Source organism: Trichosurus vulpecula, chromosome X (assembly GCF_011100635.1).
Source record: "Trichosurus vulpecula isolate mTriVul1 chromosome X, mTriVul1.pri, whole genome shotgun sequence".
Taxonomy (NCBI): domain Eukaryota; kingdom Metazoa; phylum Chordata; class Mammalia; order Diprotodontia; family Phalangeridae; genus Trichosurus; species Trichosurus vulpecula.
Genome location: NC_050582.1, coordinates 40,859,078 through 40,875,809, shown reverse-complemented (window position 1 = coordinate 40,875,809; position 16,732 = coordinate 40,859,078). Strand labels below are relative to the sequence as shown.

At 41.9% G+C, this 16,732-nt stretch overlaps 1 protein-coding gene across 4 annotated transcripts in view; it reads right to left on the bottom strand.

Moving 5' to 3' along the window:
- Positions 1-6,163: 6,163 nt before the first annotated feature.
- Positions 6,164-16,732, bottom strand: part of MOSPD1 (motile sperm domain containing 1) — a 34,258-nt gene continuing 23,689 nt past the window's right edge. For 2 of the 4 annotated variants that reach the window (XM_036740278.1, XM_036740280.1), the window contains 3 exons: positions 15,916-16,077; positions 15,772-15,823; positions 7,490-7,891 (listed from right to left, as the gene is read on the bottom strand). In XM_036740278.1, the coding sequence (XP_036596173.1) occupies positions 7,843-7,891; positions 15,772-15,823; positions 15,916-16,077 (263 nt within the window). In that variant the 3' untranslated portion in view covers positions 7,490-7,842. Of the gene's footprint in view, positions 7,892-15,771; positions 15,824-15,915; positions 16,078-16,732 lie in introns of all 4 variants that reach the window. The other 2 variants (XM_036740281.1, XM_036740279.1) reach the window with 2 other exon arrangements.

Below are 16,732 nucleotides of genomic sequence, written 5' to 3'. Positions count from 1 at the left end.
ATTCTTTCAATTTCTATTTTACCCTCTGGTTCTAGAATATCAGGGCAGTTCTCCTTGATAATTTCTTGAAAGATGATGTCTAGGCTCTTTTTTTGATCATGGCTTTCAGGTAGTCCAATAATTTTTAAATTGTCTCTCCTGGATCTATTTTCCAGGTCAGTGGTTTTTCCAATGAGAAATTTCACATTGTCTTCCATTTTTTCATTCCTTTAGTTCTGTTTTATAATATCTTGATTTCTCATAAAGTCACTAGCTTCTACTTGTTCCAATCTAACTTTTAAGGTGGTATTTTCTTCCGTGGTCTTTTGGACCTTCTTTTCCATTTGGGTAATTCTGCCTTTCAAGGCATTCTTCTCCTCATTGGCTTTTTGAAGCTCTTTTGCCATTTGGGTTAGTCTATTCTTTAAGGTGTTATTTTTTTCAGTATTTTTTTGGGTCTCCTTTAGCAAGTCATTGACTTGTTTTTCATGGTTTTCTTGCATCACTCTCATTTCTCTTTCCAGTTTTTTCCTCTGCTTCTCTTACTTGCTTTTCCAAATCCTTTTTGAGCTCTTCCATGGCCTGATACCAATTCATATTTTTCTTGGCGGCTTTTGATGTAGGCTCTTTGAGTTTGTTGACTTCTTCTGGCTGTATGTTTTGATCTTCTTTGTCACCAAAAAAAGATTCCAACATCTGAGTCTGAATCTGAGTCCGTTTTTGCTGCCTGTTGATGTTCCCAGCCAACTATTTGACCCTTGAGCTTTTTGGAAAGGTATGACTGCTTGTAGAGTAGAGAGTACTTTGTCCCAAGCTTTAGGGGTCTTGTGCTGCTGTTTTCAGAGCTACTTCTACACAGCTAGCTCTGCCACAGCAGCACTCCTCCTCCAAGAACCACCAACCTGGACCTTCATTGGTTCCCTGTTACCTCTAGGATAAAATACTAGCTCTTCAGTTTGGCATTTAAAGCCCTTCCTGATTGGGCCAGCCTGCCTTCCTTTCCAAGCTTATTTTACCTGACTCACCTTTAGGCACTTTGCATTACAGCCCAACTGGCCCACCTACAGCTGTCCCCCATGCCTGGCCTCTGCTTCCCCTTCACCTCTTAGAATTTAGCTTCCTTCAAGGCTCAGCTCAGGAGCCACCTCCTACAGAAGGCTTTTCCAGATCTACCAGTTACTAGTGGTTTCTCTTTCATCAGATCGTCTCGTATTTCATTATCTGTTTACATATTATCAGTAGTATAAATTTCTTGAGAGAACTGACAAATTTGTCTTGGTATTGTGTGTGTGTGTGTGTGTGTGTGTGTGTGTATGTCATCTCTCTCTCTTTTTTTAAAATTTATTTTTTATTTTCAGTTTACAACGTTTAGTTTCACAAGTTTTTGAGTTCCAAATTTTCTCCTCCTCCCCACCCAGGACAGCATGTAATCTGATATAGGTTCTACATATACCTTCACATTAAACTCATTTTCTTTTTTTTTGTTGGTTTTTTTCCTTTTTCTTTGGTCTCTTTGTTGGTTTTTTTTTTTTAACGTTATGTTTTTTTTATTTATTTTATATATTTAGTTTTTAGCATTGATTTTCACAGGAGTTTGAATTACAAATTTTCTCCCCATTTCTACCCTCCCCCCAATCCAAGATGGCGTATATTCTGGTTGCCCTGTTCCCCAGTCAGCCCTCCCTTCTGTCATCCCACTCCCCTCCCATCCCCTTTTCCCTTCCTTTCTTGTAGGGCAAGATAAATTTCTACGCCCCATTGCCTGTGTATCTTATTTTCTAGTTGCATGCAAAAACTTTTTTTTTTGTTTTTGAACATCTGTTTTTAAAACTTTGAGTTCCAAATTCTCTCCCCTCTTCCCTTCCCACCCACCCTCCCTAAGAAGTCAAGCAATTCAACATAGGCCACATGTGTATCATTATGTATAACCCTTCCACAATACTCATGTTGTAAAAGACTATATTTTGCTCCTTCCCAACCCATCCCCCTTTATTGAATTTTCTCCCTTGACCCTGTCCCCTTTTGAAAGTGTTTGTTTTTGATTACCTCCACCCCCATCTGCCCTCCCTTCTATCATCCCCCCCTTTTTATCTTCTTTCTTCTTCTTTCCTGTGGGGTAAGCTACCCAATTGAGTATGTATGGTATTCCCTCCTCAGGTCAAATCTGATGAGAGCAAGATTCACTCATTCCCCCTCACCTGCCCTCTCTTCTCTTCCTACAGAACTGCTTTTTCTTGCCACTTTTATGTGAGATAATTTACCCCATTCTATCTCTCCCTATCTCCCTCTCTCAATATATTCCTCTCTCATCCCTTAATTTGATTTTATTTCTTTTAGATATCTTCCCTTCATCTTCAACTCACCCTATGCCCGCTCTCTCTCTATATATATATACACATACATATATATATACATACACATTCACTTATACATATATATACATAAACATATATATATACATAAACATATATATATATATATATACATAAGCATATATATATATATATATATATATATATGCGTATACCCTTTAGCTACCCTAATACTGAGGTCTCATGAATCATACACATCCTCTTTCCATGTAGGAATGTAAACAAAACAGTTCAACTTTAGTAAGTCCCTTGCAATTTCTTTTTCTTGTTCTTTTTCTTGATTACCTTTTCATGCTTCTCTTGATTCTTGTGTTTGAAAGTCAAATTTTCTATTCAGCTCTGGTCTTTTCACTGAGAAAGCTTGAAAGTCCTCTATTTTATTTCAAGGCATTCTTCTCCTCATTGGCTTTTTGGAGCTCTTTTGCCATTTGTGTTAGTCTATTTTTTAAGGTGTTGTTTTCTTCAGCGTATTTTTCAGTATTTTTGGGGGTCTCCTTTAGCAAGTCATTGACTTGTTTTTCATGGTTTTCTTGCATCCTTCTCATTTCTCTTCCCAATTTTTCCTCTACTTCTCTAACTTGCTTTTCCAAATCCTTTTTGAGCTCTTCCATGGCCTGGGATCAGTTCATGTTTTTCTTGGAGGCTTTTGTTGTAGGCTCTTTGACTTTGTTAACTTCTTCTGTCTGTATGTTTTGGTCTTCTTTGTCACCAAAGAAAGAATCCAAAGTCTGAGACTGAATCTGGGTGCGTTTTCACTGCCTGGCCATATTCCCAACCAACTAACTTGACCCTTGAGTTTTTCAGTGGGGTATGACTGCTTGTAGAGTTTAGAGAACTACGTTCCAAGCTTGGGGGCATGCGCCAGCTCTACCACACCAGCACTCTTCCTTCCCCAAGAACCCCCAACCCGGACTGGACTTAGATCTTCAGTAGGCTCTTCACTCCTGCTCTGATCCGCCACTTAATTCCTCCCACCAGGTGGGCCTGGGGCTGGAGGCAACTGCAGCTGTAGTTCTGTAGCTGCCCCACCTCCGCTGCCCCCGGGGTGGTAGCCGAACTACGAACTCCTTCCACTCCCACAGCTTTTCCCACTAACCTTCTCTGTTGTCCTTGGTGTTTGTGGTTTGAGAAGTCTGGTAACTGCTGCAGCTCACTGATTCAGGGCGCTAGGGCACGCTCTGCCCGGCTCCTGGTCTGGTTGGTCTGCGCTGCTCACGCTGGGCTCTGCTCCCAGCTCCGTGCAGGATAGACCTCACCCAGAGACCATCCAGGCTGTCGTGGGCTGGAGCTCTGCTTCCCTCTGCTGTTTTGTGGGTTCTGTAGTTCTAGAATTGGTTCAGAGCCATTTTTTATAGGTTTTTGGAGGGATTCGGCGGAGAGCTCATGCTGGTCCCTGCTTTCCAGCTGCCATCTTGGCCTAAACTCATTTTCACAATAGTCAAGCTGTAAAGAAGAATTATAACCAATGGATTGAACCATGAGAAAGAAGAAATAAGACCAGAGAGAGAGAGAGAGAGAGAGAGAGCAGATAGTTTGCTTCAATCTGCATTCAGACTCCATAATTCTTTCTCCGGATATGGATAGCTTTTGCCATCATGAGTCTTTTGGAGTTGTCTTAGAACTTGCATTGCTGAGAAGAGCCAAGTCTCTCAAAGTTAGTCATCACAGATACAATGTGTATGTAATCATGTATAATGTCCTCCTGGTTCTGCTCCCCTCCTTCAGCATCAGATCATATAAGTCTTTCCAGGTTATTATGAAGTCCATCTGCTCCTCATTTCTTATAGCACAGTAATATTACATTACATTCATATACCATAACTTGTTTAGCCATTCCCCAATTGATGGGCATCCCCTTGATTTCCAATTCTTTGCCACCACAAAAAGAGCTGCTATAAATATTTTTGTACATATGGGTCCTTTTCCCACTGGTATGATCACTTTGGGATACAGCCCTAGAAATGGTATTGCTGGGTCAAAGGGTGTGCACATTCTTATAGCCCTTTGGGCATAGTTCCAAATTGCTCTCCAGAATGGTTAGATCAGTTCACAACTCCACCAGCAATGCAGTAGTGTTCCAATTTTCCCACATCTTCTCCAGCATTTATAATTTTCCTCTTTTGCCATGTTAGCCAATCTGACAGGAGATATATGGTACCTAAGAGTTGTTTTGGTTTTCATTTCTCTAGTCAATAGTGATTTAGAGCATTTTTTCGTATGACTATAGGTATTTTTAATTTCTTCCTCTGAAAACTGCCTGTTCATGTCCTTTGACCATATATCAATTGGGGAATGACTTGTATTCTTATAAATTTGACTCAGTTCTCTATATATTTTAGAGATGAGGCCTTTATCAGAGACATTGGTTGTAAAAATACCCAATTTTCTGCTTCCTTCTTAATCTTGGTTGCACTGGCCTTGTTTGTACGAAAACTTTTCAATTTAACGTAATCAAAATTATCCATTTTGCATTTTGTAATGCTTTCTATCCCTTCCCTTCTCCATAAATCTGACAGGTAAACTATTCCTTGCTCTCCCAAATTGCGTATAGTATTAGGCTTTATATCTAAATCGCAAACCCATTTTGACTTTATTTTGGTATACAGTGTAAGATATTGGTCTATGCCCAGTTTCTACCATGCTGTTTTCCAGTTTTCCCAGCAGTTTTTGTGAAATACTGAGTTCTTATCCCAGAAGCTGGACTCTTTGGGTTTATCAAAGAGTAGATTACTATAGTCCTTGACTACTGCATCTTGTGTACCTAACCTATTCCACTGATCCACCACTCTGTCTCTTAGCCAGTACCAAGTAGTTTTGATGACTGCTGCTTTATAATACAGTTTAAGATCTGATATGGCTAGGCCTCCTTCCCTAGCATTTCTTTTCATTAATTCCCTTTATATTCTGGCCCTTTTGTTCTTCCAGATGAATTTTATTATTTTATCTAGCTCTATAAAATAATTTTTGGTAGTTTGATTGGCATGGCAGTAAATAAGTAAATTAATTTAGGTAAAATTGTCATTTTTATTATATTAGCTCAGCCTAACCACGAGCAACTGATGTTCTTCCATTTATTTAGATCTGACTTTGTGTGAAAAGTATTTGGTAATTGTGTTCATATAGGTCCTGGGTTTGACTTGGCAGGTCGATTCCCAAATATTTTATAGTGTCTACAGTAACTTTAAATGGAATTTCTCTTTCTATCTCTTGCTCTTGGGCTCTGTTAGTAATATATAGGAATGCTGAGGATTTATGCAGGTTTATTTTATATCCTACAAGTTTGCTAAAGTTATTTATTATTTCAAGTAGTTTTTTACTTGATTCTCTAGGATTCTTGTCTTGGTATTAATAAATGTTTGTTGAATCAGTGGCTCTTTCACCCTCTTCCTTGTGTTTCCAAGAAGACTACAATCTTCTTGAGGGTAGGTTCCACTTCTTCCATTTCTGGTACCTTAGGACACCTAGCATTTGCCTCAGTGTGGCACAGTGGAGAGAGCATTGGATTTAAAGTAAAAGACCTGGGTTAAGACCTTGGCTCCATTGCTTGTTACTGTCCACAATGTTGGGCAGGTTACTTTCCCTCTGTGGGCCTCAGTTTCCCCTTCTGGAAAACAACTGATTTCTAAGGTCCCTCTGTGTGCTATAACCTCGTTATTTTAAATTAAGTTGCCCAGGTCAGTTCTAGCTTCTCTACATACCCCAATGTTCCCATTTTCCACATTTAACTCAGGAATAACTGTTTCATAAGATACATCAAACTTGAAGCTGCTCAAAATTAAAAGGACCACCAAAAACAAATGTTTAATTAAATGTAAAATTCATATATGGTTTATTTTTGTCTTTAAATCATTTCTCTCCTCCATATGCCTTTTCGTCCACATTTGAGTGGTGACTTGAGCTGGGCAGAGAAATCAGAATCATTTCCAGATTCTTTACAAAGTTCAGAGCAGAAAATAATAACTGACAGTTATATAACGCTTTGCAAATGCTTTACATCCATTATCGCATTTGATCCTCACAACAACCCTGTGAGGTAGGTATGATTATTATCCCCATTTTACAGATGAGGAAACTGAGGCTCAGAGAGGTTAAGTGACTTGCCCAGGGTCACACAGCTAGGACACAGAAGAGGCTAGATTTGAATTCAGATCTCCCTGACTCCAGGGCCAGCCTTCAGCCACAACACTATGATTACATTCATGTGCTTTTTTTTTCAGACATGATATGACCAGTGCTATGGACATGAACAATATATCCTAGAAACTGGACCCCCCCCCCCAAATGGGCCTATGAAAGATTATACACAAAAGCTTTTTAGAAGCCAAGTTCCGTTTCCTACAAAAATCACCATCAGCTATGTTTTTAGGCTTATGCTAACATACTCGATGAAGATATAACTGTGGCAAGGCATGCTCATGGTCTGTAAAAAGGCCTGGAAGACGTCTTTTTCAAGAACAAAAGAACCGTACCAAATGTGCGTGCTCAAAATCTGGTGTCAACTAGTTCCTGACTGCTAGAAAATACCTGACAGAAATGGAACAGTTCCCATGCCTAGGTTTAGGGCAAGTAATCAATCCCCAAACCAAACAAATAGCCCAGCATCTGCTAAGCCCAGCTTAGGTTTGCCTCTTAGGGACAAGGGCTAGCAAAAGGCTGTAGTCATTATTCTGCCTATCAACACATAAAGCATTGGAAAGAGAGAGGGGGAGGCCAGTGGGCCAAGAGGCTAACCTAATACCTGGCTTCCTTTTAGGATGCCCATTAGGCCAAAGAAAGAGACCTCCCTGACCGCCACATCGAGTGACTGTTTTGATAAAAACCTTAGCAGCTTTCAAGTTTGCCATCCAACTGGCTAGCTAGCTAGCTCACTAGGTGAACCAGCTGGCTTGGGTACTCGGTGAGACCCTAGGACGTCTGAGATTCCCCAGGACTGTGTATTATATTTCACACATAGTCTTAACTTAAATTCCACTTTTAGAAACACTAAGAGGGCAGAGGTTCTAACATTAATGCTTATAGCTAGAGAATAAACCCAAGTATTGTTTTGTTGTTTTCATTTCCATCAGTTTAGCCTTCTAATCCTCTAACCCTGAGGGCAAACAGGACCTTAACAATCAAAGTGAATTAGAGAAAGATAATCAAATAACAAACATTGCTTTAATAAAAGTCTTTTGTACAACAAGGTATTGGTATAAAAAGACAATTTCTTCAAATCATTTCACAGAAGTCACTCAACAAAACCATCATAGGTTTCTGTAACATGATGAGCACGATGTGCCTGCGTCCTTCCAATACAAGTTATACATCAGTTTATACAGATATATCTCGATCTTTATCTCAATAGAGATAAAGATCAAGATAGAGAGATATTACACTTTTGCAATTATGTTCAATCACTGATAGGTTTTCTGTCACATATTAATGAGCCAAATGAGAATCAAAGGCAGTCCACAGTCATGATTATGTGAAGAAGGTAAAATTATTTCCCAAGTCAATTTTCATCCTTGTTCATATTCTGAGTATAACCATTGTAATAAGACCTGAAAGACAAAAATTGAAGACCCCATCTTAGAGAAATGGCATTTCACAGAAATTCCCCATTCAGAGAGAGATTGTTCAGACTTAAAATGATTAAAGCAGCCACACATAGGAAGAGGCACTCAACTAAGAAGTCAAAGTAAATTGAATTTAGCTGAAATCACATTTGTGTTACACAAAGAAATCCAATTTAAAACAAAGGGCAGCCACTGGGTGGGGTTAATTACATCAGGAAATGTTCCTCTGAAGTCCTGCTCCAGTGCCTCCTCCTACCTCCTGGGCTCTTGAAAGGCTGTGCCAGCCAAGCTAGCCCTAGAGCAGGCCCCATGCCAAGCTGGATGGGCAAGCTTCGAGCACAGGTACGATCATCATACAGGACTGGCTTGGCCAAGTGCAGAGAAGCTCATCACCAAAGGTTGGCTACCAGATGATCAATGTCTTGAGCCGTAGCAGCATAAGAACCCCAGAGAGAGAATGAATTAACTAGACCAAGGGACATCTGGACACAGTATTCTCACCAACAAACACATTTGCCCCTCTGTACTGGCACAACTGCTATAACAGTGGACATGATTTGGGAAAGTAGTGCCAGAGATGCCAAAAGGCAGAATCTTGTCATCAGCATATATGTAATTGGTGTCAGCTCTATGCAGTAGGTACAGAGGTACATGGTAGTAGAAGGGTAGTCCTTGGCCTTGAGGGGCTTACTCTATTTAGGGTAACAGGGAACGTATGGAAACAAAGCATGAGGGCATTTGCCAAGTGTACAGGGTAAATGCTACAGAAAGTGAGTGTTCCCAGAAGGTACAGTTTACCAAAGCTTCAAGGTGGAGGTAAGAACCTTGGCAGACCCTTGAAAGGCACCAAGGCCTTTGATATGCAGAAGGCAATAGATTCAAGGCAAGTGGATCTATGAGGACACTAGTGCCACCATCCTTGGTGTACTGGAGGAAAAGCAGCCTGGTTGGGCCAGAGCATATGATTTGTGGAAGGGAGGGTTGGGAGTTGAAAGGGGAAGAGACAGGTGAAGAGCTAGATTGGGGAATGCCTTGAAAGCCAGTCTGAGGAGCCTGCATTTTATAGGTAATGGGGAGTTCCTGAAGGTTTCCAACTGGGAAATAATACATACAAAGTAGTATGTTAGGCCAATTAATCTGAAAGCACTATGTGAGGCGGCAGAAACAAGGCAGGGAGCCCAGTGAAGAGGATACTGCAATTTTCCAGCCATAGGGTCATCAGAAGGAATCCCAGAGGCCATCTAGTACAACTTTCTCATTTTCCAATGAGGAAACTGAGGCCCACAGAGGTAAAGTGACTTGCCCAAGGTCATGGAGAAAGTTAAAGGTGGGATTTGAGACTCCAGAGCAAATTGTCTTTACATTATACTATTCCTTGAGGTAATGAGGCCTGAATTAGTGTGGGGAGGCATGAATGGAAAGGCATAGATTAAAAAGACAGTATGAAGGAAGAAATCAATAGGCCTTGATGACTAATAGAATATGGGGGAAAGAAAGGAAGATTCAGGGATGATTCCAAGACTCTGAGTGAGGAAATAGTGATACTGCTGACAAAAAAGGTGGTGGGGGGGATAACAATGATAAAATGGACAGCTTTTATATAGCACTTCAAGGTTCTATACGAGAACTCTATGAGGTATGTGCTATTATTATCCCCAGTTTATAGATGGGAAAACTGAGACACAGAGAGATTAAAATGACTTGCAAATGACTTGAATGTTAAAATGACTCGAAGTATCTGAGCAAGGATTCAAACTCAGGTCTTTCTGATTCCACGTCCCAAATTCTATCCTCTATGCCAACTAGCCAGAAGGGAAGCTGCTTTGGTACCAAAGACAAGGAGTCACGTTTGAAATATGTTAAGCTTGAGGTGATGTGAAGATGTCCATGTCCATGTGGAGATGGGGAACCATTCAGGAAAGGTGAGGGATGAAGATGTAACCTTGAGAGCCATACTTATAGAGGTGATAGCTTCAGTCAGGACCAGAGGAGCTCTTTCTAATGGGGTGGGAGAGGAGGGATGTAGGGGGGGAGAGAGGGAGAGGGAGGGGAAGAGAGGGGAAGAGAGAGAGAGAGAGAGAGAGAGAGAGAGAGAGAGAGAGAGAGAGAGAGAGAGAGAGAGAGAGAGAGTCTGTGTCTATAGTGTTAGGAAGTAGGAACAGAAAGTAAGGTCAGTGAGGCAAAGAAGGCACCACCAAAGAACTAGAAGGGGGATCAAATTAGCACAGTGTCATGGATGCCAAAGTGGTGAAATCTGCCCAAAAGGACATGGTAGTACATATTATAGAACTGTGCAGAGAGGTCAGAGTGAAAGACTACAGAAAGGCCATGTCAGTTGGCATCTGGGCCCTGGGGAACAGCCCTGGAGAAGACACTTTTAGTCAAGTGGAGAGAAAGCCCAATTTCAGGGCAGTCAGTAAAGGCTAAGGAAATGGGGACAGTGAATGGAACTTCTCTTTCCAGAAGACTGACAGACAAAAAGAAGGAGAAAAGATGTGTGGCTCCAGGGTAGTAGGATGAAGGAAACAGTTTTTGGTTTGTTTGTTTTTTAAGAGAGGAATGTCCTAAGCATGTGTTTGGGGGAGGAGACATTGGATTAAAAGTGGGCTGTACAGAGGGAATGATTAAAAGACAATGTCCCAGAAGAACGACCTGAGGGGAGGAGATCAAAAGGACAAGAACATTTAGTCTGTGGAAGTAGCAAAGTGTCCTGTAATCCAGAAGGAACAGAGGTGGGAACTGAGAAAGGGAGGGCTACAGGGGCATTTTGGAGTAGAGAGGCTAGAATGAGTGAGGTCACATCAAATACTCCCTCCGAACAACCCTGTGAACTAGGTGCTAGCATTTATCATTCTGGATTTATGGATGAGGAAACTGAGGCAGGAGAGACACACAGCCAGGATGTATCTGAGGTGGGATTTGAACTTCCTCACTCCAAGTGCTACGACAGTGAGCCTTTGACTGCTGGCCACTGGCAGCTTGACCTTCCAGAGAGCTGTTTCTGGAAAGTAGTTGGGACAAAGCCCAAGTGCCAGGGGTTGAGAAGTGAGGTTGATAGTGACGTAGATAGTAGATAGCAAACACATACTACTTTCTAGTAGTATGACATCAATGAAGAAGAGGCAATGGCTTGAGGAAGAGGCCCAGTAAAAGAACACTGCACTGCAATGGCCTAATGGTCTTCCTGTCTCAAATTTTCCCTGCCTAATGCAGTGATTTTCCTGCAGCACAGATCTGATCATGTCACCTTCTATTCAATAACTTCCAGGATTATCAAATAAAAAGTCCTCTGCTGGATATTTAGAGCTCCTTACACCCTGGCTCTGGCCTTCCTTTCCAGTCTTTTTACACTTTACTCCCCTCTACATGGTCTGTGAACTAGCTACAGTGGCCTACTTGTTCCTTGGAAACCACCCTCCACCTCCTATCTTTGCACTGGCTGTCCCTCCTGCCTGGTATGCCCTCCCTCCTCACCTGCAAGTCTTAGAGTCTCCAGCTTCCTTCAAGATTCAATATAAATAAACCAAAGAAGACAGAATACAAACATCACCTTCTCCTGGTCCCCCATTTCCAATTGCTTGACCCCTCCCCTCCAAAGTCACCTTCCATCTACTTTGTACATTTCTTTATTTACATGTCTCCCCCATTAAAATGTGAGGCCAGAGACTTGTTTTGGCCATTCTTTGTATTCTTAGAGCTTAGTGAGGTGCCTGGCACATAATAAGAGCTTAATAAGTGCTTGCTGATTGATTCGTTTTGAAGACTAGGGATAATTGAGCAGTTTTGAAAGCTTAGGGGAAGGAGCCAGTAGCAGAGAGGGGGAAGATCAAAAACACAAGGTCAGAGAGGATACAGCAGGCCATGACCAGCCTTGTCCACACAAGTAGTGGAGAAAGATGTTTTTGTTTTCTCAAGGGCTACTAGGAGCCGTCTCCTCTTCAAATCTGCCTCACCCAGACAGGGCTGACAGCTCTTAGCCTGAGTGACAGTAGTATCAAAGCACCCTCACTGTGTGCCGACTGAATACCTTCTTCAAAGAATTCCGCCGTACATAGCCCTTCTTTATGCTATTATCTGCAGACCCTTGGGTGCTAGTAACCCTCACAGAATGGTTGTCTCAGAAAGATCACTGCCTGTGCTCACAGACTCGATAACTAAACATCTTTAGACAGCATCCAACAACTGCCTAGGCACACACTCTTAGGTCCATGGAGACCCAGTAATGGAAGCGAAGCAGTGGCAGTCATGGAAAGAGCCCCAACTCTGGAAGCAGAGCCTGGCTTCACCTCCTTCCTCCCGGGGTGACCTGGGCCAAGGCCTTTAGAGTGAGCTTTGGTTTCCTCATCTGTAAAAGGGGAGAGTGGAACCATAGACGGCTTCTGAAGCCTCTCTGCAGATCTGCAGTTATGAGCCTAGAAGTCTCTTCAAAACATGCCTCTTTTATTCTTCCCAGTTCCAGTGGCTGAGGGAAAGCTTTTTAGAGAGGTAGGGCCTTGAAGTCTCAAACCTTTAAACTTGTTGGGTTCACCCTAAGTTTTTCATTTATTCATATAACAGAAGATCCAAAGAAAGATCTGTTAGTAGAGATTAGAAATTTTTACATTGGATTAGAATTTTTCTCTTCCTCCTCCTAACCAATCAGCAAACATTTAGTAAATGCCTACTATGGACAGAGCGCTGTGCTAGACCTTGAAGAAATACATTTAGAGAAGACAAAGTCTTTGCCCTGTAGGAAGTTTGCAGTCTAGTGACTGCACTGGAGGAGGGGAAGGGGCGGAACATCCAGCCCGCAATTTCATCAGTATGGAGAAACCTGGGTATGGAAATTCCCTTTACCAATACAGAGCAGCCCCTACACTGTAACACTAGTCTGATAGATTTGCCTGGGGTTAGGTGACTTGTCCACAGTCACACAGCACATATGCACGTCAGAGGTAGGACTAGACTCCAAGGTCAGCTCTCCACCCACACTGCCAAACAACATTAGCAAGTTGAAAAAGAAGTACTATGTACTATGTAAGCTCAGGAGAAGGGACCCGGCAGGGGAAGCTTCCGGGAAAAAGGAACATTTGAATTGGGCTTTAAAAATGAATAGATATTCAGTAGGTGAAGATGGAGAAGGACATCCCAGACACAGGGAGATAAACGGATGTGGCATCAACATAGAGAAGTTAGCGGGAGGGACAGCTCTCAGGGGGAAGACAATGAGTTCCATTTTAGATATGTTGAGTTTAATGTACTAGCTGGACATCATCTAGGCACAAATATCCAAGAGGGGGTTGAAAATATGGAACTGGAACTCTGGGCCAGGGGTCAGGGGGTAGAGATATAAGTTTGGGACTTATTTGCAGATAGGTGCTAATTGAAGTGGATGAGATAGTCAAAGCAGAAAGTGTAGACACAGAAGAGATGAGCCAAGGGCAGAACCTTAGGGGACACCCATGTTTGAGGGGGGAAAGAACAAGAAGGAACTTGCAAAGGAGACATAGATATGCTAGGCAGAGACAAAGAAGAACAATATGGAAGAGTACATTGTCAGAGAAACCCAGGAATCAGAGGGTGAGTCCACAGTGTCAGAATCCACTCTATAACGTACCAGCAAATGGTCATCTGGCTTCTGCTTGAAAAAGACCTCCAAAGGGGGGAAGCCACCTCTGGAAGTTGGTAGCCCATCCCACTTCTGGACAGCTCACATATCTGCAGCCTCTCCCCTCTGGAGCCAAGCAGAACAAAGCTAGTGTCCTCTTCCATATGTTGGCTTTTCAAATACTTAAAGCCAGCTATCATGTCCCCCTGAGTTTTCTCTCTAGGCTAAACATGCCCAATTCCTTCAACCATTCCCGACATGATAGGGAGTCCCATCCCTTCAGCATCCTGGTTGCTATCTCTGTACAGGCAACTCTCAAAGCCTATCTACTAAGTTACTGCAGGGTGCGATGGGTATCCGTGGAGGAAGTAGCTGACAAAAGTCACAAATCCTTGACGTACTTAGGCATATTGCTGATTTTAAAGACTCTTTTACCAACTCACAACTTAGTTCCAATTAAACTCTTTATTAGAAGTTAAAAGGAGGTAGTAATGAGTCAGCCTGAGACTGGACTCACGGCATCTGCCATTTACCTAATGACAATAGCATTTTAGTGGAAAGCGTTCTGAGTTGGGAATCAGGCAATACCACTTACTGTCTCTAAGCCTCAGTTTCTCAAATGTCAAAAACCTCTGTCTTCCATTCTCATGGGGTGTTATATATATGAAAACAGATATGTAAAAGCACTGAAAGCTATCTCACAAGTTCTACATGAAATCAGACCAAAATGGAACTTCATAACCTGCCTTCTGTTAGTCTGTGAGACAAAATGGTTAGGCCTACACAGCTAGAAACCAAGCATTGGGTCAAAGAGTTATCTAGTGAATCTGGGAAAGTACTTAGGCAAACCACGTACATCGGAGGGCCAGGCTGGATGGTAGCAGAGTTAGGGGAATTCTTCATCAGTAACACAATACTGCCCAGAGTACTGAGTAAGGAATCACTGGGAACCCCAAGAAGGGCTTCTTCATCTTTTCTTGGTCTTCATCTTCTCTGGCCCATGACTGATGAAGCCTATGGAGCCTTTCCTTCTCAGATTAATAGTTTGGTGCCTCCATTCATAATTGGAGGAAATGCTCAATTTCAGTGAGAGGTTAATGAAAATAAAGAGGGAATTTTTTTTTCCCATCCAAGTTCTCAGACCCCTTGGAATCTGTCCCCAGACCCCCCAGAACTCCTAATCTAAAGGAAAAGCTCCAGTGGGTGCTAGAGGACTTGGCTTTGTCCTGTTTAACATTTTTATCTAAAACTTGAATGATAAGAAGAAGGCATACTCATCGAAGCTGCTGGTGACGAAACTGGAAGGGACAACATAAAATGCATTACAGAATTCGGAGACAAAGAGATCTCAAGCTGGAAAGATGGACCAGCTTACAAGATGCCATTAGTAGGTATAAATATAAAGTCTTATGCTTAGATTAAAAAAAATAAACAATCAATTGCTTAAGTATAGAATACAGAGCTGGCTTGACAACAGTTCAAATGAAAAAGACTTTGGATTTTTACCTGATTCCATGTTCAAAATGCACTAACCATGTGATATAGGAGCCAAGAGTGTAGGGAATCAGAGACTGCAGTGAGAGATGTACTACAGTGTCTGCAACAAGGCCAGGTGCTAATCTCCAAGTGATCTACACTGCCCAAACTACCCCCTGCATATTAGATTCAAGGAAGGAGACGTTAACTTTTGCCAGACCTGTCCATACTGGGCATTGAGAGCATCCCGTACTATCTAACTGTGCAATCTTTAGCCATTCCTTACCAATGCAGTCCTGTCTACACAGTACCACAGTGGCTGGGAAGCAACCCTTCATGGCACAGGGCATAAACTCACACTCCTGCCAGTCATGACAGAAGGAAAGGGAAGCCCAATTTTGGTTTGGCATTCTCTCAAGTTGGGATATTTTAGATTAGCTGGCTTTTAGGAAACAAGACAGATGCTTCACTTGCTAAGAATCACGCTAAGAAAAAAAGACTATTTTAAATCAGAAATGGTTAACTAATCTATAGGAAATTGCAAGAAGGCATGTAGTTTTCACACAGTTTGATGAGGGCGATAGAGGCAGGGTAAAGAAGAGAGGCCAGTACCACATGCATACCTTCAGGCATATTTTATACAAATCTTCTACCATGAGAATGATCATAAAGGAGAAGAGTGAGTTGTACAAATGCATTGGGATACCAACCTAATGGCACCAGGCATCTAGTATTACTTTACATCCCTAACAGGATTCAATGTAAGCAGAAACGAGTGAATAGGAACCAAGAGAAAGCAAACCTTAGGAAACACTTCATGTGAAAGTTCCTTTGAGTCCAGTCTCCATCCAGGTCTTTCGAAAAAAAAATAAATAAATAAAGCACAAACCATAAAAATTATCTCCGTAAGCTTACCCCAAAATGTAACTTAGAAAAATATACTTACCTAAGACATAAGCAGCTACTAATTTCTGATTCACACTTAAATGGAAGTAGAGAGGCACTAGGGATTCCACTTCTCCCAAGGTGGGTAGCATCAGAGCTGCAACGCACACTATTCCCAGGAAAACAGTTAATAAACTAGGTCCTGATGAGACAGTCCTGTTTTCTGTAAAAACACAAATACACTTCTTGAAGCTTAAATCTTTTCAATACAATTTAGACAGAGTCCACCTGTGAGCCTTTCAAGAATACTTGCCAGCCATGAGATTATATACCCACTAACATCTTTGCCTTATCTTTCAGTACACTTCCCATCCCTCCCATGCTATATGGCAGACTGTGCTCCTTATCTGGGACCCCACCCCTCAAAGAGGCCAAGGAAACACTCTTCATCCCACTACTTTCTAGGTCTGGCAGCATCCACAGGATTGGGCTCCAGCTCCCCTTGGTTCCTAGTCACAACAGCCCATTACCACTATCCTTGCAGATGTCCCTTTGGCATCCATCCCTCTGTTATACCCAGCCCTGCAGAGCTGTTGCTGTTCTGCCCCACTCAGAGCATGGCAGCAGGCAAGCAAAAAAGTACACAAAGAAAAGTTGTAAATTATCTTCATGACTGCCTCAGATGGAAAGGAAGAAAATAAGTCTGCATATATGATGGGAGAGGTAAGGTTTAATTTGTTTAAGGGGAAAACAATTTAAAACCCAAATCATCCTAATGATTATTTTGTTCTATTATAGCCTACTTTGTAATTTAAAACAAAATTACCCCCTAACCTATAACTGGCAAATAAGATCTTCCCAAAATGTATTATCAGGTA